General features: G+C 39.1%; 1 protein-coding gene across 5 annotated transcripts in view; it reads left to right on the top strand.

The window, feature by feature from the left end:
- Positions 1-22,892, top strand: part of COLEC11 (collectin subfamily member 11) — a 39,047-nt gene extending 16,155 nt beyond the window's left edge. For 3 of the 5 annotated variants that reach the window (XM_009667448.2, XM_009667450.2, XM_068937245.1), the window contains 6 exons: positions 351-506; positions 5,974-6,045; positions 17,588-17,659; positions 18,369-18,422; positions 19,987-20,082; positions 20,239-21,777. In XM_009667448.2, coding sequence (XP_009665743.1) covers positions 377-506; positions 5,974-6,045; positions 17,588-17,659; positions 18,369-18,422; positions 19,987-20,082; positions 20,239-20,648 — 834 coding nt within the window. In that variant the 5' untranslated portion in view covers positions 351-376 and the 3' untranslated portion in view covers positions 20,649-21,777. Of the gene's footprint in view, positions 1-350; positions 507-5,973; positions 6,046-17,587; positions 17,660-18,368; positions 18,423-19,986; positions 20,083-20,238 lie in introns of all 5 variants that reach the window. The other 2 variants (XM_009667451.2, XM_068937246.1) reach the window with 1 other exon arrangement.
- Positions 22,893-27,666: the final 4,774 nt, after the last annotated feature.

The raw sequence follows: 27,666 nt of genomic DNA, 5'->3' as shown, positions 1-27,666 counted from the left end.
ATGCCTGCTTACCATTGAGAAACGGTGAACATAGAATTGCCTGTTATTAGCTTTACTTAATATTTTTATTAAGAGCAAAGAATTTTAATCAGAATCTCATCCTTAACTAAAATTCTTCTGAGTTTTATCTTACCCAATCTAATGCCAAAAACAAATAAAGTGCTACTACACATTTCATGTATGTTTGTGGAATATACAACCTGCTTGGAGGACCTGCACACGTTCTTTTCATGCTGTGTGGGTTATAGCATGCAAAAATAAATTGTATTCATAATAGGATGCTGTATTTGTTCAGAAACTGTTGAAAGTCTTTGGAATTCTTATAACTGTTTATTCATTCTTTTGTTTAGGAGTCACTGACCTGTAAGTGCTCATTATGAAGAGAGATCTGGTTTTCTTGGTGACTCTAATTAGCCTTGCCTTCCTGTCACTGCTAAGATCTGGATATCCTCAACATATAGCAGAGGAGTCCTGCTCTGTTCAAATTCTTGTTCCAGGCCTCAAAGGTAATGTGGAAGTCTACTCCATCATCCAAATACTTTAACAGTCTAATTTGCACCACTGACAGTTCCTGAGACAAAGGAGATGCCTTTCAGTGGTCCTCTCCTTTGTCCAGTTTGTAGCCTCCTTATAAACAGTTTTAAGGTCATAAGATGAATTTACGTCTGTTAAAAAGACATGCTTTAGAGAATGCATGCCAAAGTTTCCGAAACCTGCTCCTGATGAGCACTGCTTGTTACTCTGATGGGTTACCTGATTGATTTCTCTGTGTTTATACTCCTGAGTAGTACTTATGCACAGAGACTGTAAAATCATCCCCTGCATTGCACCTGGAGAAGTTTTCATTGCCATCCTGAGATGTGCTAGAAAGAACTATTTTATGTTTTCTGGTCTTCTGTGTGCCTTCCTTTTGGCCAAATTTCTGTTGATTTTAAATGCCTTGGTGCCTTTCAGAAGCAATAAGAAAATAAAGGGTTTTTTGGGGGGCATTTCTATAGACTGTATGGGCAAAAGCAATATTTTTACCAAAGATAGCCTCAAAATATTGCCCAGCAAAGATGGCATGATAAAATATTGGTCTTTTCATAGTATTAACCTAAGTGCCTTAGATAGGAAATCAACATCTGGAAAGAATTAGTATTTTTAAAGCAACAGCATCTATTGCCATTGTGGTGTGAAATCCCAGCCCTATTATTATAGTTAATAACAATAATTCCCCTTATGAAGGCTATGCTATTTCTACCAGAGTGTAATACCTGTGAGCATGGAGAAATACCTGTTAACTATGGAAAAAAAAGTTTAAACTACTGGTTTATCAGTAACCATTAAAAAAATTTCATTGTTTAAAAATGGCACAACTAACCTCACAGGTTTTCTGACAGTAATGCATTTTAGTATCTCAAAATATCAAAATTCACTTGACAGCTCTGCTGCCACTAGCATTACGTAAACCTTGGTTTTAACCCATTGCCTGAGGGCTGCAATATGGACTTCAGGCTATGTCTGTGCTGGTGAATCATTCAAGCTGAGGGCAAGGCTTAGGTGCTGTCACGTAATTGTCTGTACAGTTGAACTGCTTGCACAATCAGGCCATGGTTTTGGCTGCGGTATAAATTGCCCTGCCCAGACATTGCCCTGTTTGGATGTGGCTGCCCTACTCTGGAAATAAGAGAACTGAAGTAGGAGGGTGAGAGTTGTGTTTGGCCAACTGGCTACTGTACCAAAAAATTATGCCATCTGTTTATTATGATTACAGAAGTAGATTCAGCTGCCTAAACTGAAACAAAAAAAATTTTTTTAATTTATTTCAGTAGGTGGCAATCTTAATAATATTTATACCTTCTACACGTTACAATTAGAAAGAACAACACTAGTCTCGTATATCCAGATCTTCTGAGGTTTGATTAAACCTCGAGTAATATTGTTTCATTTATCTGATATATTCGGTGTGGAATACGCATAAGACGATAGTGCTGTTTGTGTGACTCTCATAGAACGACGCTCTCAAGTTTAATACATCTTGTCTAAGGGTACATAGATCGGTCAGATCGTCAGACCACTGTACTGGAGACCAAAGCTTTGAAATGAGAAGTTGCCTTTATCAGGCTGTGACAAATTCTGTAACTTTTTTGCCTTAGTTTTTCTATTTTGTTATCAGCCAAAAGTAACATCTATGATGACCATTTTTATGACATCAAGGACCATTGTTGTTATTATATACAACACAGCTTTAAGAATATATGAGCAGTGTAATAATAATCCTGGCCTTTTATCAGAAGGCAGTCCTGAGCCAGGAAACAACAAAGAAGCTGAAATGTTAATGATTTTCACTCCACTTCATGAGATATAGGCATTGCAAAAGTGACAGAGATTGATGTACAAACTCGGTGAAGCACAAAATGGCCTGATGCAGCCCTAGCTAATGCAAAATCTCTAAAAAGCCGTCAATACTCCAGCTATGCTGTCAGGGGGGCTAGCTCAGAGAGCTGATAATGAGATACTGCTGTCACCTACTGGCACAACTCCAGCCCTTTTCAGCAGCCGAAATTTCCTCTCAACTGAGCATATATGTGGCTTCCTCGGGACCCTGGCACTGCTGCTGGTGCTCGCGGGTAGGGAAAGCCTGCTGGGATGTGGGGAAAGAGAGGGTGCAGGGAGCTACTGGAGGAAAGGAGGCAGACCAGAGGCTGCGTGAAAAAGAGGAAGAGCAGCTTAGGCATAAACGGTGGTGCAGAACCCCAGTGATGTGGTAAAGAAGAAAGGAAATGTACCTCAAAGTAGGAGAGCATAACGGAGGAATTTTAGAAGAACAGGAAGAGATAAGGGAAAAGAGAAAAGAAGGGCACAAAGAATGAGTGGAGAGACTGAAAACCATTAAAAAAAACCCTAGAAAATAACACAAAGACAGTTAGGGCCCCATAGAATAAAAGGATATTGGAAGTGGCGATGCCATGAGAATGGAGGTGGAAGTGGAAGACAAAGAAAGCCAATAAAGACACTGAGAATAGAAAAAAGGCACAAATGAGTTTAAGGTCAGCAGCTTAGGTCTAAGGAACTGATTTATATGTCTGTATATATGTATACACACACACACACACACACACACACACACACACACACACACACACACACACACACACACGTAAATATATATATGTATATAACCTGAACAGTATAAAGGAGTAAGATGAAACAAGGAAGACTGTGGTCTTGAGAATCCAGACAGCAGAATGATCTGTGCTTGAGAAAGTCAGTAATATTAATAAAGGGAAAAGTGTGTTGTGTGTGGAGAAGGGATGGATGGTGAAGCCTCGCTGTGTCACTCATTCATATTCTTTCTAAAGGTCTGTTCCTTTTGATAGGCTCATCAGAATGAAGTTACTATTATTGTAGAGAAAAAATAACATGGAAAAATCCTTCAGAGCTGAAAGTTCTTGATTCACCAGCTTGTTTCATCTCCTTCTAGAGTCTAAAGCACAGATTATCTGAATATTCTTATTGGCATACAATAAATAAAAAAGTTGATGTTACATAAATAAAAATAATATTATTTATTTCTCACTCCCACACTTTATGCTTGTACTCATGCAGGGAATATGAGTAATGGAATAAAGTTATCTCCAGCTAAGGGATGTTTAATAGCTCATATATTTAATATTTGGAGTGTTATTTTTATTACAGTAGATGGTACAGGTGTAATCCAGGTCAAGATAGGCAGAGTACAAACAGAAGGCATAATGATAAGGCAAGAAGAAGGCAAGAATGGTAAGATATATTATCTGAATTATGAAAGATCTCTCTCAGACATGACTGAATAAGAAGTTTGTAGTAGTGGCAAGGTTGTACCTGGATATCTGCGCTCCTACTGTAGCTCAGTTACCAAGACTAACTTTCCTTTGGGAGTGTGGGGGTCACCAAATTATTGAGCATCGATCGGTGCATCTTGTTGTGTCTCAGTCAAGTGGTCAAGAGTTGAATGACTCTGAGGAAGCACATTTTCCTTCATGCTTAGAACTGAGCCCATAAGCACAGGTGTGGCAATCTGTGTGCCAGTTTGGGCAAACCTCCTGCTGTTGCTGCCCTTCCTGTACCTTTTCACTGTTTCAGCAGGATGTTTCATCCTGTGCAGGCATTTCTTCCTCAGCTTGCACACCCTTAGAGTACATAGAGCAAAACAGGGACTTAAACAGTGCAAAGCTGAATTAGACCACTGCTCAGCCCCTCATGGCCAAGGGCTTGCTGCTTAAAATAGCTGAAAACAGAAACTGCAAACTAGTCTGTAGTAAGGCCTGCAATGGGGTAGCCTACTCCCAGGGAAAGTTTCTTACAGACCCACACTAAGGAGTGCAGTGTCATCTTATTATGGGAATAAATGCAGGCAAGCGTAATGGCCTGAAGCACGAGTGGTCTATTTTATTGATCCTTAATGCACAGCCTTCACTCTGAAGAACGTGTAAAGCAATAGGCTATAATGGCCTGCTCTGAGCCTCCAGAGAGAAGGGAAAAGTCGTTGTCAGGATTTATCTTTGGGAAGCAAAGAACTCATAACCAGCTCGGAGAGGGGGAAAGACAATAATACAAAGCCTATTGGTTATCGGATAATAAAAAAAAAGGTGCATTAGCAAATGTGCCAAATAACAGCCTGCTTCTTACTAACAATATTATTCACAGGGGATTATGTGAAGTTTGCCCTCATTAAGCTCAGGGAATGGCCTATTTTTGCATGTCTGAAGGCACGGTAGCTTTTCTGGAGCTCCCTGGCAATCTGAGCAAGGGGAATACAGCACACAGGGGGCTGAGTTCAGCTCACAGCCACCTATAGCTGCAATACAGAGCGAGAGCTGGAGGCTGCATATTTGAATTGTGCCATGTCTCAGCTTGTTTTCACATGTCATCTCTGTGGCCTCTCTATGCCGCAGCTGCCAGCTATGCCAGAGAGCTCTTGGGGTACATGATACCATTTGCTTTCCTGCTACAGTGCTTCCTTCAGCTTCCTGGAGAGTAACTAACACTCACTTTCCTGTTCTGTAGAGCGTGGCTTCAGTCCTCTTGTGCTGGCTCTGGCTTTTGAGTCCCCCCTTTCAGTCACTAGCATCATTTTATTTTCGACATAAGTCATAGCACTTCTCTTTTACATATTTTTTTAAAATAGGAGTAATGATATAAATCATCCTTCAAGCTTTTTTTTGGTTGAAGATATATTTTAGTTTTATATTGATGCCAAACTACAATAATAGGGGGCAAAACAAGGTAAGCATTCCCAAATTTCCAAAGAAAGATACAGGAGAGGCAAACATTCACAGAAATTGACATTAAAATATGAGGAAAATCTGTAATATGCCATGAGGTATGCAAATGTGAGTACGATACATAGTGGTTCATACCACAAAGATTAAGAGGCACAGAACGTAACTGAAAATAAAGATGAAGGAGTCCTCTCTATAGGCCTGATCCATCCCTACTCAGTAAATACCATACACTTTTTTTGATATGAGGTTATGGTTAAGTCGTTCTCACGAGAGACTTGAGCATGTCCTTAAGGTACTCTACTGAAAAGGAACAGTTTGGCAGGTCCTCAGAAAGCACTTGGTGAATGTGGAGCCAAAAGTTCATGTTTTAAGTCAAGGAAGGCCTAATTCTGCAGCTTCTGCTTAAGTGAATTGTGCTGGTGGGCTTTTTGGAGTTTGTCATATGAGAAAAAGTCCACAGAAATAGACCCATTAGAAAAGAATTCAGTAATTGTTTCATTTTGTTTTTATGACTGTCACGGTAACAGGTCAATTGCAGGTAACTGTTCTTTATGCATCAAATAAAGCTATTAAGTCAGACTCCATCTGCTTTTATTTCCCCCCCTCCCTTTCTTAAAATAGGCTTTTCTTTTCAGTGGGAAAAATTGTACTTTTATCATTGCCACCAGTAGAAAATAGTTCGAGCTTAACATGGTTCTTCTTTTTATTTCCTTTTGTGTAACAGGGGAGGCTGGAGAAAAGGGCGAAAAAGGTGCTCCAGGTCGTCCAGGCAGAGTTGGGCCTCCAGGAGAAAAAGGTAACTCTGTTAAACAAGATGATTTGAAAGTAATTCCTGACCAAATGGTGACTTTTTTTGTGAGGTGATGATGATGAGGATGGGAATCCTCTGTCCCTTTGGTGGAAGACAATGTTGTCCTTGGCCATTTCCGTGTACCTTATACACTCATTTGTAGACTAACTATTGCTTTCTGGTCAAAACGGTTAGTTCTGCAAAATCTTAAAGCTATTTCTTGTTTTTTTTAAAATGTTCTCTGTAAAGAAAGATATCATAATGCCTTCTGCAAATAGGACCCTCATATTTGATCATAGGGAATAAATCACAAGGTGCCATTTCCTTTTGTTTCATGTGAGCAAACACTCACAGTACCTTAATTAAAATCATGGAGGAATGACATTAGGCTGTAACAGGCAGACGTGGCCATGAGTGACTCCACATTTCTTGGACTATAATTCAGGAATAATTATGGAAAGGTGATGGTAAAGCCATTGCACTGCAGTTCAAAGAGAACTTGGAGCTCTTTAGAGGAACGGTGCACAATAGTATTCACTTGTCAGAGCTGAGAGAAACATGGCATTTGTGTCCTGCAGGAAATTCTGTCTTTTCATGTTCGCTTTCCTTCTGAAAGTTGATGTTCATAAGTTTTCCAGCAGATGCACAATCTGAAGAATTCACATTTGGAGTAGTCAAAACATTTTATTTCAATATAACATTTGACATTCCTTGCACCAGAATGTTTGACTTAGTTTTTACTAAACGGAATTTAAAAGCTTCATTTCAAAGCAGTCACGGTGGTAATTTACACTTCCTTATGATGATGCATGATCCATCACACTCTTGTTCTGGGCAGCTATGAGCATCTGACATCCACAGTTTTCCCTGGGATCAAGATCCATGGCTAGAGCTCATCCCTTACAAAGCAGTCAAAACCTTATCACTTCCATGACTCTGAACCTTATAACCTTCAGTCAGAGTAAGAGCAGTTTATTTTCCTTATGGAGATGTAGCTTTCAAGGGAGACTGTCATAAAAATATTGCAAAGTAAAATTTCAGCTCCCGCAAGGTAAGGCAAAATGATGAGAAGTTGTAATGCCATAGAATAATTTAGTCTAAAAGACCATACAGAGGTCATCTAGTTTAGCCTCCTGCTCAAAGCAGGGCTGACTTTAAATTTAGATCAAGGTTGCTCAGGGTCTTGGCCAGCAGACTTTTGAAAATCTCCAAGGACTGAGATTCTGCAACCTCTTTGGTTAGCCTGTTCACCACTCTCATTGTAAAGGACTTTTTCCTTATGGCCAGCTGAAATTTTGCTTGCTGTAGTTTGTGATCATTGCCTCTTCTCCTTTCATTATGCATCTCTGAGAAGAGAAGGCTGCATCTTCTCTAAAAGCCTGCCTTAGGTGATGGAAGGCTGCAATTAGATCCCTCCTTACCCTAGTCCAGGCTAAATAAAACCATTTTCTTCACCTGGACTCCAGTCTGTTTCTCTCTATTGTGTGAGGACCTCAAAATCTCTGGGTCCTTATCTGCAAAGTGGTTTTCCAGCCAGCCATTGGCCAGCCTTTATCAATGCATCCCAGGTGCAGGACTTTGCATTTGTCTTTACTGAACTTCAAGACGCTCCTGTCAGCACATTCCTCCAGCTTGCTGAGATCCCTCTGACCGGCAGCCCTGCCTTCCAGCCCCTCACCCACTCCTCGCAGCATGGTATTGCCTGCAAACTCAGGGAGGACACCTTCCACTCCTTCTTCCGTGTTGCTGGTGAACCAATGTTAAACAGCATTGGTCCATGAGATTTTGTCCCTGAGGAACGGCACTCATAATCAACTGCCAATTAGACTTTGAACTGTTGACCTTTGATCCCAATGGTCCAAACAATTTTTCATCCTACTTGTCATCCCTGCATAAATTTCCCAATTTGGCTATGAGGATGCTGTGGGAGAGCATGTCTAAGGCCTTGCTAAACTCACGGTAAACAACGTTCGTTGTTCTCCCGTCATGCACAGAGCCAGTCTTTTTGTCATAGAAAGCAATCAGGTTGGTCAGGCGTTTGGAAAATAGGTGTTGGCTGTTCCCTTGTCTTGTACTTCCTGTGTCTGGAACAGTTTTCAGGAGAACTAGCCCTATAATTTTCCTGAGGACTGAGGTGAGGCTGACTGGCTAGTAGGGCTTTCTTTGAAAGGGGGTATAACATTTGCCTTTTGCAGTTATCAGAGACCTCTGCTCACCACAGGCTTTCAAAAATGATGAAGAGCAACAGGATCAGCTGGCTCCCTCAGCACCCTTGGATGAATTCTGGCCAGTGCCATGGACTTGCATACATCCAGCTTAAGTAGTCCCTAACTCAGTCCTCCTCTACCATGGGTAGCACCTTCCCCCCTGTCTTTTCTACTGGGCATGAAGACCTGGGAGGCCTGAGAGCAGACCTTGACAGTAAAGACCAAGGCAAAGAAAGCATTAGGTACCTCAGCCTTTTCTATGTCCTTTGTCACGAGGTTGCCTTTTTCTCTGAGCAGAGTGCTCACGTTATCCTTGCTCTCCTTTTGCTGCTGATTTACCTGTAGTCTTTCATGTTGCCCTTTTGTAGCTAGCCAAGTTCAACTCCATCTGAACATTGGTCTTCTTCATTTCATCCCTGACTGAGAAGTTCTTTCTGGGCTGCTTTGCATAGCAGCCTGTAATAGGTTTCTAACTACCACTTTTACTGAACAAGCCAAAGTTCACTCTCCAGAGGTCCGGGGCTTTTATTCTCCTCCTTGACTTCCTCAGTTCCCTCAGGAACTTCAACTCTGTCATCTCATGGTCACTGCAGCCAAGGCTGCTGTTGACTATCACATTCATAACCAGGGGAATGTGATTCCCCCCAAACACTCCTTATCTGTGAATAGCAGATCCAGCAGACCACCACTCATTTTGGGCCATCCTGTACCTGCACGCAAGTAAGTATCCCTAACTCATTAGCAGTGCTTGATTGGCTGCAATAATTATGATAATTTTCTGGTTTTCCATTTCTCCACAAGGTCAAAACTCTGGCGGGCTTGGATGAAGAAGTTTTGAAGTGAAAATTTGCTTCGGTAAAACATACTTAGAACAGAAAAGAAAGAAAAGAAAATTGAATTTTAATGCATACCATATTGGTGTTTTACCAGGCAATGCTTTCAAGCTAAGTACAGGCAAAATCTCTTACAGTTTCTGTAGCAACATGTTTTTTCTGCTTTCCTTTGTACAACCAGATTTGACTTGACATGTGTATGTTCTTAGAATATTTAGCAAACAGCTTTGGTTTAGCAAAGTAAGAAAAGTCTACAAGCAAGCTCCTATTTAAAAATGAATTCTAATTGAGTCATCCTTTTATTAATGTTGTATGTTTTTAAATATTTGCCTTCATCAACTGCTCTCCACAAATGCTTATTTACAGAAAAATAAATTGTTATTTTAAAAATAATTTGGACTATATTGTGCAAGTTTTCATCATGACAATGCATTTCATACATTTTCTGAGAGTCAGTGTTGATTGGATAAGCAAACAGACTTCACAGATGTGACTTCTGCCCTGTGGAAAGGACACAGAAAGCCATCCAGTCTTGATTCAGAAAAATATTTAAGTCTGTGGTTAACCTCTGTAGGCAGTAGAAAGTCCCCAGACCTGAAATTAAGGTCATGCCTAAATACTTCTATTGACCCTCAGACTCAATAAGAGTGAGAGTCACTCTTGTGTGTATATTCTCTTCCAGTGGTCCAAGGGTTTTCCTATTTGTTATCCAGAAGCTGGAACTTTGAGACAAAAATAAAATATCACACAATTCTTAGGAAAAGTAATGACAGCAGGTAATACTGAAATATCCAATGCACTGACATCTTTTTCATAGTGGATCATTCAGCCTGTTTGTGGAAGGTTAGGAATTGACCATCGTTTGGAGGTTGTTGATTGGTCCACCTTGGTGCTCTCAGAACTAACCACTCCACAATCTCTGTTACTGGTTTACTCTTTTGCTCACTAGTTTTACTTTTTTCATCTCTTGATGGGACTACACCACCGATGTCCTTTAAAATCCTGACAGAGTTCTTTAAAATCTAAATTGTTATAAGGCTTAGATCCATGATCCAGATACTTAACACGTAGCTCAGTGAATAATGAAAGACAGATAGAATTGCTGCCTCGCCTTGCATTTGCCCCATTCGCAGCGCACACATGGATGCTCACCGCAGCTCAGCTTTTGTGCAGCAGGCTATTGAACTGCAATCACTGTGCTAACATGTGTTTGTGCCCTTGTAGTTTTTAAGCATATTTTTACTGAAGTCTGGTACTTACTTACTGGCTTGTTGGGAAGGGGCTAATATTTGGTTCTTTCCACTGGTAAAAACTGCCAGCGTTGGCAGTTGTATTTTGTTGCTATTTGAGTAAATTATAGGTTACATGAAGGAGAAACTCTAGTTCTTCTACAACATTTGCAGTTTTCTACTTCTGGTGTCACTTTATGTTATGAGAATCACAACAATCATTTCTTTTTCTTTCTCTTTTCTTCTGTTTCACTTCTTTGGCAAGTTCATTCTAAGACAGTGTGCTTAGTATCTTTGAACTCCTTAGGAATGTCTTAATCAGTGAATAAATAGCATACATAAGAGATTGTTTTATCCTGGTACATTTGACCTGAAAGAAACATCTCAAGATGGGAAAGCGGTGCAAATGTTTTTAGCTTATCTCTTCCTCATGATATTTTCAGATTTTGATAGTTCAGAAACTGATAAACATTCAGACTTTTGTACTTACCTGAAATAAATCTAGTTCTGAACATCCTGATGTTTCAGGGTGGCATGAGACATCCTGCTGTCTTTGGGCGCTGATTAAGGTTAAATTCCACTTACTTTCCTCATTGCTTTTAATTAATTGTATAGGTCAATTATGTTGCATTAGCATGTCAGCAGAATATAAAACTCTCTGTTAGCTTTATGTAAAGCACAGAGTACTGGATCGATTGAAATGGTTGTTCTGGATGAACGAAGCATGTACTGCAGTTCAAGTTTTGGGGTGGGAGGTATAGAAGGCCTAGCTGTCCCCACTTGCACCGTACAAGTTGCTGGGTTGCTGTACGCTCCCATGCTGGGAGTGATCTCAGTTATTTGATGAAGTCATGGTCTTATTTATGAGGCTGAAACTTCCATACATATTTCACCTCACACATATTTCAGTAACAATATAATACTGTGAATATTCCCAGAGTAATATGCGTTCTGCTTGCGGCAATCAAAACAGAGGGTGAGCTTAATGTTGGAATGCATTATCAAAGGAACAGCACTTTAAAAAAGTGTTCCTCAAGGCATTTCAATTTGCTTACGGCCTTACGCATTTGAAAATACATTTTTTTAATGTTTTCCTTTTAGCCTTTACACATTGAACTTCTTTTTTACTTGCATGTTAAATACTGTCATGTACTATTCTTGGTCAGGAACTACAATTGCCTGTACTATGACACTGTTAGCACAATCTCTGGCATGATTTGGGCTTGTGCCAGCTAACACTTTGCCTTGCAATGCTTGGGTGCATTTTGGGAGCTAACACAATGAGCAGCTTGCTAGGGACAATCCTGGTTTGAAGACTAAGACAATTTAATATTGTAGAGTGTACCTTCTTGGCCACCTAGTTCCCAGTGCCAGGGAACAGTCCCAGGCGTTTTAGTTTACTAGTATAGACATAGCCTCTAAGTATGAGAAAAGACTCATTAATTTAACTGTACTGGAGCCAGAGCGTTCAGCCATTTGTATAATCAAATTCTAAAGAGAGGTAATGCTACCTCAATTTATATTTTAGCATTACTCATTGCTCATTAATGCATAATCAGTCAATCCATCTTTTACATTTCTGAGTCAACTTTTACAGGAATTTATTGCTTGTTAAGGAGTTCTGCAAGTAGGATTCCATATAATAGTCCTAACATTGACAATTGTGGATTCACAAAGTGAATATCTGATTCAGAACTGTCTTCCAGTTCCGCTCGAATACGATAGGATCTTGAGGAGATGTGCACAGAAGTGAATGGGCAACAAGACGGCTGAGGGGCTTTAGTGTAAATAAACGTAGGGCGTAAGGACCTTAGGGATACCTAACTTAATCTATACCTACACGATGCCAAAAATCAGAACTGGCACTCACAACTCAGGAACTGCTTTGAAATCATTAGCTGCAGCCAGAAAGCCAACCCAACAGCCCTTTTTCAGAAAAGGTATCAAGAGCAAGAGAGAAAGCTGATTGTTGCTGCTGATTTTGCTGCTCTTTAAAAAGCAGACACACACATATCTCCATGAATGAGTATGGTTCTGGCTTCTGTCTCTCAAGAAGTGCAAAGGAAGTTAGAGAGGGGCACCAGAAAAAATGGAGCAGCCGCCTCATAAGGAGAGGCTGAACAGGCTAGGATTCTTCCTATTGGACAGAAGAGGCTGAGGAGGACACGACTGAGGTTTACCGAATCACAGAAGTGGTGGGTTAGGTGCCCTCTTGTTCCCCAGCTGCCACAGAACAACTAGGAGGCACTCACTGAAACTGCCAAGAAACTGATTTTAATAGACATGTGGAAGCAGAAAGTATCACTAGGGTCAGAAAGGGATTAGGTGCCGAGAACATAATCAGATATTAAAGGGAATGTGCAGGAATGTGTCCCTCACTAGGATCCTTACTCCAGTGATGGTGCATTGCTGGGAAAACGCACTGATACGGGCTGTAAACAGTGCCTACGGCTGCACGCTCTCCCTAATAGCAGCTCCCACTGTCATTGTGGGAATCAGGGCACTGGGCTAGAGGAACCGCTAGTGTGAACAAGCTGGGTATTGTATTCTTAACATAATTCTGCAAAGATAGATATTTTATAACTGCAGTTATTTGTGTATGTGTGCATTTGAATATAAAAACCTCATATAGGAATGGACCATAGTATCACCACTGATTTTGTTTTGAATATACTTTAAAATCCATTAAACTTTTCCTCTGTCTTACTAGATCTGAATTTTTCTTAATGTCTTTAGCTTCCCTACAAATTTTCTAGCCTGATTTCTGCTTAGTATGGATTCATATTGTTTCTTCTTTCCTGTTTGTTATGCGAAGCTTTTAAAATTTCACTTTGTCATTAAGATACCTGTCTAACGTGAGTGGGATGAATCACTGCTGAGAGGTGTTTATTTCTGCATTGCCTACCAAGGGAACTTAGCTAAATAGCTTAGACTAAACACCTAACTTTCAGGTGGCTAATGCTGGGTGAAATGAATCTACCCCAACCACATAAAAAACCACGTGGGATTATCCACTGTTTGTTCATAAAAGATGTAACTGGGTTGTAATCACTGTTCCCTAGACAATCACCAGCCTTCAGTGGTGTGCATAATTCAGATTTCTTTAGCGTGAAGTAGTACCATAGTCTGCTGGTTTATTCATAATTTTTGGACTTCTAGTTGTCAATAGTTCTAAAAGATAAGTGTCTTGAATATAAAGTACTACCATACCATAACATCATTATCTTTTAAAATGCTATTTATTCCCATTCAAGTCAGGTTAAACATTTCCATTGGGAAAGTTGATTGCCGCAAGACTAAGGAGCTATACCGGCGAACGACACTCTAAGCTTGGACTGGAACGTACATTCTTTTTCTAAATATCCTGTACTCATTGCTGTCAAAGATGGCACTGGACTTGACAGACCTTTCGTTTGGTTTGGTACACTTCTACTTATGCTGTTAGGTAGGTCTCTGTGACATCCACTATGTCAAATTCCATCTTATAAATAGGAATTTTCATTTGACTTTTCTTAAATCCCGTAAGTTTGGGATATAAACAGCAGTTCTCTTCTTCTCCTTGACACACTCAGTTCTATTTGTCAGTTACATGGTGAATTTGAGTTTCTGCTGGATTTGTCTTTTTGGCCCTTCTCCTTTTCTTACCTTCTCGTCTGTTCCAATTAATCTTATCTGAAAAGATGGGTCATGCTGTATGAATAACCCCATTTACAGTACTCCACAGAGCCAAAGCCCTCATCTTTCCACTGGCTGTGCAGCCTGCCATTCATCTCTGGTATTTTCTTTCTTCTTTTGTTTGTGGGCCTGAAAGGACCACCAAAAAGGTCATTTAGACTTTAGTTCCTTCCAAAATCCTTTCAGTCTTTTATAATTGGTTCCAGTGTATATCATCTTCATCTGAGAGATGACAGATGACTTGCTTCGTATTCTCCATTCACTTTCAGTTAAATTTCCTACACTTGGTCTATTGGGACTTAATTTCTTTCCCTGTCCTCATTTCTTTTCAACTGTCACTTCCTGATTTCATTATGACTTTTTAGACTGCATTTTTGGCAATCATAGAGCCACTAAAAAGGACTTCACAGAAGGTATTCAAGCTTTTGAAAACCCTCAAGGCAGATGAGTCTCTCTTGAAATCCTGTGATTTATTCTGCAGAACAAGCAGAATAAGCAAGCCCCTAGAGTAGAAGCAGGGGTTAGTCGCTGTCGGAGAAAACCAAATCCAAACAGTTCTTTTAATGTGTACAGGAGACTTAATATTATGTCTTCATTGTTTGAGATCTCACACTTTTACTTCTGAGCAGATCACATAGCTCTTACTGGCTATTACTGAAAAGTAGTCATCTTCTGGGCAGTCTTTACAAGAAAGAAAGTGAAGTCCCATTTATTTATTATATTTATTTTGTTCGCTATATATATATGCCTATTTAATTTCAGATATAGCTGCTTGAAAAGAGTTAATATGGAACAGCAAGCAAATATCTGATACAATCTATTTTTGTAATCCCAAATCAACAGAATCCAAAATGAGAAAATTCACTTTCAGAACAACTTGATAGAGTCATTGCAAGCTAATATTTTTGGAGACTTTCAGGAAAATACATCCTTAATATGCGATCTATATTGGATGAACATCCAATGGTAGCATCAGTACTTTTATAACTTGCACAACCCCATGGATTGAGTCTTTAAAGCAAACCAATAATCTATTCTGAAAGTGAAGCTATATTCCAGAAAAAAACTTCTTCAGCTGATTGAATGGATTCTTCCTATTCTTCCAGTAGGAATATACAGAATAAGAGAAAAATATTTTTGGTTGCTGGTAAAATTTCTTAACTGAGTGTGTGTCCAGTAGTGACTGAGTACGATTCTTACTGGAAACAAAGGAAATTCATTGATCATCAGCCTTGCCAGTAATGAATTAGATCAACAAACCATACACATTTGCCTTCTGACAGTTCAGAGGAAGTGATCTTTTCCTGACCATGCCATCAACTGATAGTTGTGTGAAACTTCTTGGAGTGACAGGGAGGACATCTCCTCTTAGCCTGGTGATAATCAGTTTATGTCCTGAAATATGCCATTAATTACGCTTTTAAATAATGATTAAATCAGTCATAAAATTATCCAGCTTTTAAAAGTATATACAGGAAGTACGTGACTCTCACAGTGAATCCCACATCCTGACAACAGATCTTTAATTGTCACAGATCCACAACTGGGCCTGAACTATGACAATTTACACAGGTTCAATTGCTTGATCCCTATAGTAGATTTTCTGCTGAACTTGCCTCATTGATTTCTTATATAGCTAAACAGCGTGTAACAGATGTGGCTTTGAGCAAATAAATAATCTTGGGTGAGACAATCATTGAATAAACTGTGCCAATATTTCTCAGAGCAGTCTCAGTCTTGGGTTTCTGGAGGATGGGAGTCTTAGGAGCATTAGGCTTCTCTTCCCATTTATCTCTTCATCCCTTCTCTCTATTAATGCTATGTATGTGGCACAGTCGAAAACTTGTCTCAGATGAGGTAGTTCCACAGCTGTGCAGCATCCGGATCATGTTCGTGCCCAAAGTCATGGTACAAAGAAGACTAAATCTGATGGCAGAGCTTTGACTTACTCAGGTGCTGCACCTAGGAAGGAGTATGGCCAACAAATATGGAGCCATGATATTATTTCCTGAAAGTCTTCAGGGCCATAGTTAGCCCCACAATCAGACAAACTCTGCCACATTGCATAGTGAGCGTAACAAAATGTAAGGTCTCCTTCCATAGGTCTCAGAAAGTCTACTTAAAACAAAGCCGGTAATCCTTCCTAAAGCAATGCCAGAACCAATTATCGTTTAGAGATAATAATCTGCATAAAGAGTTAGTTGCAGCTGAGAGAAGCTTGGACTGTGTAGAGTTTATTGACTATAAATGGTCTGGTTTAAGCCAAACATCTTAATTTGTAAGCCTGCTGTACTCACCTATTAAATCGCTAGTGCTTATTTATTTCTGTCAACTGCTGATCCCCTAAGCTTGTACACGAGCATTGCAGATACAGGGTAGGATGAGGCTTTGCTATTAGATGCTAAAGTGCTACTCACAGCATTCACACCAGTAAGATCCTTTTTTTTTCATAGTGTTTGAGAAACGCCATCCAGAAAAGCTGTATGACACAACAGGCACGTTTGATCTGTGTTTTTTATTTAAGCTCTGGAGGAGCTCAGATCAATAGCTTCAAAACTTGGACGGTGGCAGACATTTTATTAGTAATGAGTGCTATGCTTCAGCCTCGTTTATGAAGAGCGTGATGACAAAGAACCTGCCTGCTCCAGTGCAAATTCTGTTTCCCCTGAAGCCTTTCCAATATTTGCTTTATCTGGCACAGGAAAGTGCAGTTGATAGAAAAGGGGTCAAAGTCAGATAAAGTAAGCAAATCAAACTGTCTTGTGTTGGATTTCTGGGAATATATCATGGACGAATACTGAGAGGTGCCAGTGCCTGTCCAATGTAGATTTGTTGACAATTTCTATTCACCGTGGGAGTTGGATAGTTATCTTTTATTTGTAAAAATAGGATTGAGGAATGTGGTTTTCAAGGGGCTCCTTTGCTACAACTGCACTTTGAAATATTCCACAGAATTGTCTTTAAAATTAGTAACATTCAACATTCCTGTTTTGACTCAGACTTTGTGTACTTGTATGAGCATGTGTGCGTGTGTGTGTACATGCAAGTTTTTCATTCATTTTCATTTCTCATTAGTGTAATCTTCAAATGTTTAGAGGACAAGACTGTTTCCACTGTGTTTACATTATATAAATAAACCATAATACCCAAATTCAGACTTCAGTTACAGTGAAGCTACTCTATTAGATGAAACTGTCAATTGTGCTTGGATTCTTTCGGTCTTTCCAACTCCATAACAGATTTAGTCCATCAATCTACCTGTTCTAATGGAATCGCCCCTCATTTTCAACATAATTCTGGCATCACTGTCTGAAAATACTTTGCAAAAGCTTTTCCAACGGCTCTCAGCCAAGATCTATTTTTATTTACACCTGCATGCGTCATTAAAGTCAATTGTTTTGCAAAGATTAAATCAGTGTCTAGGTTGCTAGACATCAGACCTTGACAATGAGCTAGGAATGAGCTAGACCCCTGGAGTTCAACAAATATTGGGGATATAGCATGTTTTCACTCATTGTAAAAACTGATCTTGCAAAGGTGCTAGAACCTGAATGAATCAGACTACCTTCTTACCTTTTGTCTTTTGTCTTTTTGTTATATACAGGAGAAATGGGGGACAAAGGACAGAAAGGCAGCATGGGACGGCATGGAAAAATTGGTCCTATTGGTTCAAAAGGTATGCTTAATTCATTTCTTTCTCTAGTTGTATCTCAGATGAAAAATCTGTGATGATGTATCTTTCAGAAAAGTCTAGTGGCCTGAAAAAATGGTTAACTTGCCTCAGAGTTTATCATAATAGGGAATTTCTCACACTGCAGTCAACCAGATGGTTAGGATCTCAGCCAATTACCTTTTGCTCTGACAGCGAGAGCTGAGAACGCTGATTTAGGGCTAAATGAAGAACTTTGCACTAGCATGCAAGTGTAGATAGGATAGGAGGGTGCACTTTATTTTGGCATCGTTTTAAGAGCCATAAGACTTGAATTCTAAACTTGCCTTCCCCACAGTCTTCCTACATGACTTTGGTTAAATCATTTGGGCCAGTATTTACTTAAGCATTTGGATTATGAATTCAGATTTATGCTGCAAGATAATATATCCAGCCCTTTTCTCTCTACAACATCTGAAGTTATTGGTTCTATGAAGTTCACAAATATCAAAAAATGGAATGAACGTAGATGAGTCTGACATATTTTTTGTGTTCAAGTTTCATAGCTTGGGCTTGCCTGGGTTGTGGACCAACTAAGATAGAAAAACCTTTAGTTTCACTTAGGCCTATTTCTACTCACCACTTTCAATGCTACGAGAGAAAAACTAAGCAGATACTATATTAACTGTTAACCAAAAAAGCTGCCTTAAAGTTCTCTTCCTTTTCATGTTTTTAGGTGAAAAAGGAGATAATGGTGATATAGGACCACCGGGTCCTAATGGCGACCCAGGTAAGCCATAGCAAGTCTTGTCTATGTGAAGGATTTTAAAAGATTCATGCACCACCAAAAATACATTTGTCTTCTAAAACACTGGGGGAAATCATGACAATTCAGTATTTGTGTACTTATTCCTGATTTATTTGCTGTAGTATCTTCAAATTACTTAAGAAAAAAATATTGAAGCTGCAGAAGTTGCTGGACCTGTAATGTATTTTTCAAAACAATGTCTCAGAGCTCCTCAGAGGTCTGATCACTCTGGGAGTGTAGTAGGAGCTGAAATACAACTGTCTGTATCATTCATCATGGTACAAAAAGACATCTCTGCATATACTACTCTGGCTTCCAGCTAACACAAAGGAGTGGGTGAGAGAAGTCCCTGCCCCTCCGTGGATTATCGTCGTAGCAGCAGGAATTTAGATCCTCTAGAGGAAAAGGTGGAAGTCTGGCCTAAGAACATAAAGTACATAAAGGCTTTTATTTTGCCCTTCATGAAAGGGCCCAGTAAGCCAGTAGACCTGGACAACAGGCTTCAAACTTAACATTTACAAAAGTGACAGACTGTTGTTTTGCCCAGTGTTTTCCTTCCTAGTAGCTTAGGAAGACATATTTTCACCATATTTTAACATTTTTTGCTTTGATGCTTATCTTAAAGAGATGGGGACTCGGCATCTAACTCTTTGTGCCTTTATAAACTCTCTGACCTGGTGTGCTAAAAGTGCCCCAAAAGAGTTTTCTCATGAGAATATAATTTCTCAGTCTAATTCTTGAGCCAGAATACCATACACCCTTTCACTGAGTACAGTTTTGTTTTGTACATACCCAGTGCTTAGACTGACTTAGATACCTAAACTGAGTAATTGGGTAGTCAAATACAGATTTGAATAATTACGTGCAGAACTGGAAACTATAATTGATCGTAGTTTTGAAACTTGGTCTCATAGAAGTAACAATTATCCTTTTAGTATTCTCATTCAGATTATCTTTTTCAAACCAATATCAATTTAGAATAATGGATAGTTTTCTATTGTCTTCTTTTATCAGGAGAACTACAGTAAGTTCAACATTCTGAAAAGTGCAGAGCTATGTTTTGCAGCTAATTATGTGCATTATGTGGCTGGAACATTTGCCTTTTTGATCTGCTGTGTTAGATTCCTTGTGAAGAATAGATGAACAATATGCTTTGTAGATTTTTGCTGCCAAAAAAAAAAAAAGCTCTTTGGAGAAGACTGAAGAGAAGTGTTTTATCCTAAATGTGAATTTTTGAGAAATGTTTTAGTTTAAAAAAAAAAAATCTTTTTTTTTTTTTTTTTAGGGGATATCTCTCCATGTTCAGTTTAACAGGAATCATGCAGGACTGAAGTTTAATGAAAAGTGAAATGAACTGTTCTGGTTAGGTCCAAACACCCGTGAGAATCTCATGATGGTAGAGGGCAGCAGAGGCTACAGGTTCTCACCCATTATTTGGGTGGAAGGTGTCTCTTTTCAAGGCAGCTGGGCCTTTTCATGAAGTTATTTAGATAATTATTGGAATTACATAGCTTATTGATTCTGGTGTATTTGCGTCATTTCGCAGGCATCCCTTGTGAGTGTAGCCAGCTAAGGAAGGCTATTGGTGAAATGGATATCCAAGTGGCCCAGCTGACAACGGAATTAAAATTCATAAAAAATGGTAGGTTAATTTTTCATCAATATTTTCCTTTCTTGTTGTCACATTTGACCGGTGAGATTGCTCACAGAGAGTATCACCATTTCACATCTGATTTGTGAAGCTATTTTGGGGTGTACAGTAAGTTGGTTTATAGAAATGCGAGTGCTCACTTTTCAGCACTGCCCTCCCCCGCAGCTGTTGCTGGTGTGCGTGAGACAGATAATAAGATATACCTGCTGGTGAAGGAGGAGAAGAGATACTTGGAAGCCCAGCTCTACTGCCACGGAAGAGGAGGAACACTGAGCATGCCCAAGGACGAGAACGCCAACAGCCTCATCGCCTCCTACATCAATCAAGCCGGGCTCACCAGAGTTTTCATAGGCATTAACGACCTAGAGAAAGAGGGAAATTTTGTCTATTCTGACCGATCCCCCATGCAGACCTTCAACAAATGGCGCAGCGGGGAGCCCAATAACGCTTATGACGAGGAGGACTGTGTGGAGATGGTGGCGTCTGGAGGCTGGAATGACGTTGCATGTCATATTACGATGTATTTTGTTTGTGAATTTGACAAAGAAAATGTGTAAGCTTCTCTGCTTTTTCTTTATTTTAAGAAAAGTTTTTGAAGCGGATTGTATAAGTTACCCCATGTTTATAGAGTGCAAGTGTTATTTTACAAGTATGTGACATCAGTGTTGTACAGCTGTAAATACAATTTAGGTATTTCAAATATCAATATTTACCCTTCAGAAGGGAAGAGCAATGATAAGTAAGACATGACGTGTTTTTCTTTAGGAAATATGTGTATTTAGATAAAAATGAGGCTTGAGGCTAAATTCTGCCCTCATGACAGTTAACAAATGTGGTTGCATGACTGTGAGGGAAGGCCGAATTTGGTCTTTACTTGTTAGAATTATATTTCTGAAGAAGTAGATTCTTGATATTCTTTTATCTTAGCAAAATTTGTAGTTATAAACATTAATTGCTTGTAGTGATACAGGGGTAATTCAGCCACAAGGCAAATATTTTGTATACTCCAGTTGATTAGTACAAATATTACTGCAAGTTTTTTGGACGTGAAGGTATTACAACTTTTTTTTTTTTGAAACATAGCCAAAGCAACTGACTAATCAGGAGTACTACCAATTTTGTAATGTTTTCTTATTAAACTGTTCATAAATAACACCACAAGGAGGCCCTTCAGTGAACTAACTGAGTTTTAGTGCTGGGGGAGGACTAAGTTCTTGTAATTCAGTACCGAAAGAGGGATCCAAACGAAATGGGTGTTTTGGGATTTGCTAAAGGTAAAAATAAGATTTTGTCTTCTGCATTTTTTAGTTGAGAATGCTTCAGTGCATGATCTATTTAAGGCCCCAGATAATTTCTTAAAGTAAATGTTTCACATTTGCATAAGATGATCTTACTGCAAAAAACAAAGAAACAAATACTGATCCTCCACGGTTTAAATTTCTCCATAAATAGACAACGAATGTCAGAAAAATGGTTTAGCCAATAGTTCTTTTTGGCAGGAAAACAGCTTCCACCTTTAGTCAGATTTCACTGCTGACCCCCTGAAAAGCAGCAACAAATTTCAAATATCTTTCCAGTTTATGTATATAGCAGGAATAAGTCATTTTGCACAAATAATTCATGTATCCAGTTTACAATTGCATGTAATTGAAAATGTGATATATATTAAAAAAAAAAAAAAACAAACAAACCATAATTTCACAAAGGAAATGATGGGTTACTTTGAAGCTTCCTAAGAGCCAGTTGCACATCAGTTTATCCTCCTGTTAGGTGTAGAAAGATGACCACAAAACTGAACCCCAACTGATTGTGGTGTTCAGGAATACTCTGTGCAGTGTTTTAAGATGATCTTTAAGGAGGAACGACCCTTTGTCTAAAATATTAATCAAAATACGTGTATGATCAGTATGGAAGGTATATCTACAATATATCCAGAGCGGATCTGGCATGTGCTTCCAGATGTTTTCTCTCAGCAAGGCAGGACCAACTCGTATCTACTTTATAGTGTCACGGTATATGAATAATCAATAATCGTATAAATTTGTTCATATCCACAGAGCCTGACAGTATACTTAAGAAAACAAACTGTTTTGCTTGATATATTTACTCTGTGGATTTGAACCCAGTGTATATATGTTTACTATTAATTTTGAAGATCAGTAGCACATTCTTATAAATTGGAATATCAGCCCAGCACTAGAGCAACCACTGTAAGAAATGAATGGCCTTACCTTTTTTCTTGTAAAGGTAGGTATGATTTCTGTATGTAAGGCTTTCTTTGAATTGTGCATTAATATCTGTTAAATACTGTGGATATGGTTCTACGCTAATATTCAAAGACTCTTTACAGAATTTGCGAGGGCTGACTGTTCCAGTGGAGCAATTTGCATGTCATGGTTGTTTGCTGCCTGCCTACCTGCTACGGAAATCCTCAGAAACCTTTTGCATCTCCAATATACTTTTGTCAAATCATTGTAGGTATATTAAGATAGTCCAAACTGGAGTTCCAGATATCTGAGGCTCCCTCATTACGTAAGTGCCTAAGATGTCAATTGTTTATTTTTCACTCAGTTTTTGAAAGTCTCTGATACAATAGGTTGATTTCCCCACAAACATGAAAAGAGACCTTTTCAAATTCCTTTTAAAGAGGTGAGAAACTTTTTTAGATACCAAATCCTCCTATTTTAGCTGTATGGAAGTCACGCCACATTTATAAAGATTGCCTTGATGTGTAGAGCATTTAAGCAGTCTGAATTTCTATTAAAATTTATAATAAAAAATAAAGGCGATGGAAAAAAACACCTCCTTCCCCCAGTTCTTATGTTCTTCAGGATATGTTTTTGCAGCTCTTAAAATACGAGATAGAAAAGGAGTTAGCTGTATTGTCAGAGACCTTTATGTACTTGGTTGCCACGGTCCTTATTTTACCGTTTGGGTAGAGGGAACAAGGTCTGAGTGTAATGTCTGTAGCTGTGCTGCAAGGAGCAAAGACTGCCCATCTGTTACTAACCTCTGCAAGAGACTGGGCAAAAAATATCAGAGGGATCGGAAGTGAGTGAGCCCTTGCCCATTTATTTTGCCCTCCAGCTGCTGACCGACTTAGGCAGACCCTTATTGGAGGCAGAAATCAGTATTACGTGCTGGCTGGGCAAAGCCTGCTGAAGTGCGTGGTAAGATTTCTATTGCTTTCAGTGGAATTTGGTTCTGCCACTATCTTGTGATTTGGAGCAAATGAGTCTTGGTTGCTTATTTTAATAAGTATGGGGAGCAAAGAGCCACCATTTTAGGAGAAAGTCAAATAGTAAGTTAGTTTTATTTTATTTGGGGTATTCTCCATGTGCATTGAAACCTGTATTGTTATATCAGTATTTGTGTGCTTCTGTGGAAGACTTTTGAACATTTCTGTTTAGTAAGCCTGTACTGACAGATTTCCCAGATTAATGTTATGTTTTACTTTTTACGTATATACGGATGATTTTTCCCGATACATATTTGCCCATAACCCTTATTTATTTTATTCTTAATTAGTGGGCATGTTGGTGCATTTTAAAAAGGCAAGAATAACAGGTTTTTGTACAGTCACCTGTTCAGGCTCTTGACTGACTTCTTCACATAAAAGATATATGTCAGTCAACATGCTATATTCTGCGCATTTAGGTGCTAAGGCTGTTTTGTTATTTTACTGATGTGAGGGCCTAGCACGCAGGCTCTTGCAGGAGCTGACCTGGCTGAGTCCAAGGGGAGCTCCCTCGCTGGGAAGAGCCTGGCCGTGTCCCTGCAGGCTGCCTGGGGGCCACCACCTGCGGCCACCCCTGGTCTGGACCGCACCGTGTTGCATCCCGGTGGCTGTGTGTCATCCTTGACTCCCAGCTCGCCTCCCCTTGCTGCTTCTGACAGCTGACGTTATCCCTGAAAATACGTTTTCAAGGCAGGTTGGACGTCAGGAGCAGAACTTCACCCTGGCTGTGAGTTTTTAACTGTCTTAAGTCAAAAAACAGGACTGCAAAAATTAGTCTTTTTACATTGAGTATAGAACATTGTTATTGATCTATCTATTGATATAGAGCATGTTATTGATACATACTCCAAGGAAACGGAGTGCTTCTTTTTACATAAGCCCAGGAAATACCATTTCAAATACGGATTTTAAAAAAAGTAGCTGGTTGGATTTTTTGGTTGCAATTTTTGACGAAAAATGGAACAAGATGACAAGATGAATTAAAACAATTTTGTCGTTTCAAAAGTGACGAAGGTTCACAAAGGGCAAAGAATTCTCAGGTAAACATTTTCAAGGTGTTTCATTTTGCAATGTTTTTCATTTTGCAATGTTTCAGAATTTCATTTTGGATTCTGACACTTCATTTTGACCTATAAAGGGTTTTGATTTTTTATTATTGTTAGTGTATCTATCTTACACTATGTAAGTAGTAGCATTCAACATAATGCTTAAAATTTTTACTTTATTCTTTATGTCTTTTTTTCTTATTGAAACAAGTTATTTTTCTGAGAGTTCTCTTGTTTGCAGTAACAAAAGAGTTTGGCACTTGAATCAGTTTCTCCTTTTGGGACTGCTATGACACTATAAACACGAGATACTCTGAATACAAAGCAACAAAAATGCAAATATTCTGAATACAAAGCAAAAATAATGTTGCTATTTTAATCAACATTAAGTAGAAGATACTCTTACTGATTACAAAAATGACTCATTTAACAATTATGCCATATAACAAGCAGTTTATGCACTATTAAATAACCAATTATTAAATAAAAATGAGTATTTTAAATATGAAAATCTTAAAAATATATTTTCATCCTGAGTTGAAACAAAAAGATGTCAAAGTAGCAAAACTTCCAGTAAAACGGAAATACCAGGTTTCCACCAGATCTAAATCCAGCTCTAGTTTTGACGGGAAGCTCAGGGCCTTGTAGTGCTGGTGGCTGAATTAAACCCTGTACTAGGGGAATTAACCTGCAACGCAATCTTTAGATTATGCATAACTCTACCCCTTAACACTTTTTGGACTACCTCCTCTTAACCCTTCATTTTCAAGCATCCTGCTGCTCACTTAGCTGTCCATATTTGTGCAAAAAGTCAATTTTTTTAAATAGGGTTCTGTTTTTCAGTGTTTGGCTTACCTTGTGATGCCAGTAAATCCACACCACACAACCTGTCTGCCACAGGTTATGAACCAAGAGATTTTTTGCCACTGAGAGAGATGGAAATGTGCGTACGTCTCTGAAACCACCTGAGGTGAAAGGTATTGTGCAGAACTGGAGCTGGCCTCCTGCCCATTCCTGGGAAGCATTTCCCTGGTTGGGGAGAGGCAATCCAGGCTACCGGGAGGAGAATTGACCTTGTTGTTGCAGGTAAAGAGAAACCAGATTCCTAAGAATTACTTAGGAGGAATGAGGGAAAAAAAGTGTAGCGGCAGTTTTTGGCTATTTACAGAAGAGCTGAGAGAAAGAACCATTTGTTTTTAAATTTGCTGTGTTGGGAGAGAACAAACTATGTGAACTGGGAGAGAAAGGGTTTGTGGAGGGAATGATAGCAGTGTGCTCAAGGTGTTTTTGTAGATGCATGTCTCCTTCTAGACTGGAGCTTTTCAATTGGATGAGGAAGGGATGGAGCCCTCTCAAGACAAGGGGCATGAAATGGAAAGGGTGGGAGAAGCAAAAAGTAGATGGGCAGAACTAGCAGCGAGTGGGATGTCCCTGAGGTGGAGTCTAAACGTTACCTGGAGCCATTCGTAGGCTTCTTCAGAGGGAAACGAAATTACCATGACCTTTGTGATGGAATGTCTCACTACAGCTCTGAATGGGCATCTACAAAGAGAGAAAAAGAGGACCAATTTAGCATCACATCTATGTCTAAATAAAGCCCGGTGTGGGTTTATGGCCAAATAATAGCATCCACTACTCTTTGGGTATATTAATGTATGGAAGTCGCTGGGGATACAGTTAAACACTTCTACTCAAAGGCTGACTCTGTAGCACTGATGCCTTTCTGTATAATCTTTACATATAAAAATATGAATACTGGCAGGAATTCAAAAAGGGAGGCTCTAGTATGCAGCTGAACAACACTCATGTTCCCATACTATCATCTAGTGGCAGTAAGAGGCAACTAAATGTAAAATGATGGAACTGAGCAATAGTTTGCTCTGCTTGTATCAGTTACCATGATATTCAGTGCACCTACTGATGTACTGAACAACTGATTTCCCAGCTCTGATGTCTTCAGTAAACTTGCTTTGTGAAAAGATCATTTTGACTTATAACTAAGAGTTGTCTGCTGATTTTAAGTCTAATACCAATGCTCAAATGGGAGTGACTAAGAAGTGAGAAGCATGCCTGAATGAGTTCAATTATCATGACTTGGAGTTAAGAAAAAGAAAACAAGCCAAGGTGTGCTCTGCAGGCCAGCATCTAAATTGCAGGTGCAGATCTTCACCTGGCATCAATCAACTTCTGTGACGCTAAATCAATTCATACCTGCTGAGGATTTGGCACAGTATATAAAGTCTAGATTTATGCTTATTTCAGAGAGGAAGAGGGAGAGAATTAATTTGATGTGTGTAATCTATTTTGACCACTGTGATTCAAAGTCTGATTTGGTGTAACGGATATCTCTCATGCAAATTTCTGGGCTATAATCAGTTGTGACACAAATATGGAATAGGCTGAAGTAGATGTTTGTGGTAATGTGACACCTCACCCTTAAAAGTACACAAAGAGTACAATGCACAGGGTAAAGAAGCAGTAAAAGCATTCAACATGAAGAATAATTTTATATTCTTCTCTGAAAATGATGCTTTTGTTTTTTGCCGTACTGAACACTGATACACAAGAGTAGATGGGTGCCATCTAGTGAAGAAAAGGGTTGTTACATATCACAAGAGCCACAAATCCAACTTTGTTCTTGCTTCATTCTTTAGTATGGTTGGAACAGTAAGGACAGAGAAACGTTTTGGAAGAGGGAAATTGAGCAGTTCACTGTGTTTGTAGTACACCCTGAGGTGAAAGAAGATATGAAAACGCAAAATACTAACTTTCTCATTACAAAGTACCTTGCCTATTTATATATATATATCAGCTTGTTCGACTTTATTTAATCCCATTCACTGCTGCTCCACCAGCATCCCTTCTCTTCATCTCTAGATAAAAAAATGTAATGTAGTAACTTGTGTGTCATTTAGATAAAGTCTTTTCTGAATAACCACAACTGAATAAGCAGAAAAGTTTGTAATTTACCTTGATGTAGGCAATTTCTTTAGCGTGTTGATTTTTGTGGCTGCCTTACCTTTCAGAAACAGGAAGAAAAATCCTGGAAAATCCTGGACCATAAGTGTATATGTTAAATATGCAACATATATGCATATGCATAGCAATGCTGCTATGTTGACTTTGTGACTAACCCTTAGTGCTAACATCTCTTTTCTACTTACTCTTTGGGACAGAGGTGCCTACAATGTCCTTGATTTTCTTCTTAAAGCTTCTCTTCCTTTTCCATCCATTCAGACCCACAAGGGAATTTTATTATATTGTATTGTATTGTATTATATTACATATTCC

Source organism: Struthio camelus, chromosome 3, assembly GCF_040807025.1.
Source record: "Struthio camelus isolate bStrCam1 chromosome 3, bStrCam1.hap1, whole genome shotgun sequence".
NCBI lineage: Eukaryota > Metazoa > Chordata > Aves > Struthioniformes > Struthionidae > Struthio > Struthio camelus.
Note: the sequence above shows the minus strand (reverse complement) of the source record. Positions and strands in the feature narration are given on the sequence as shown.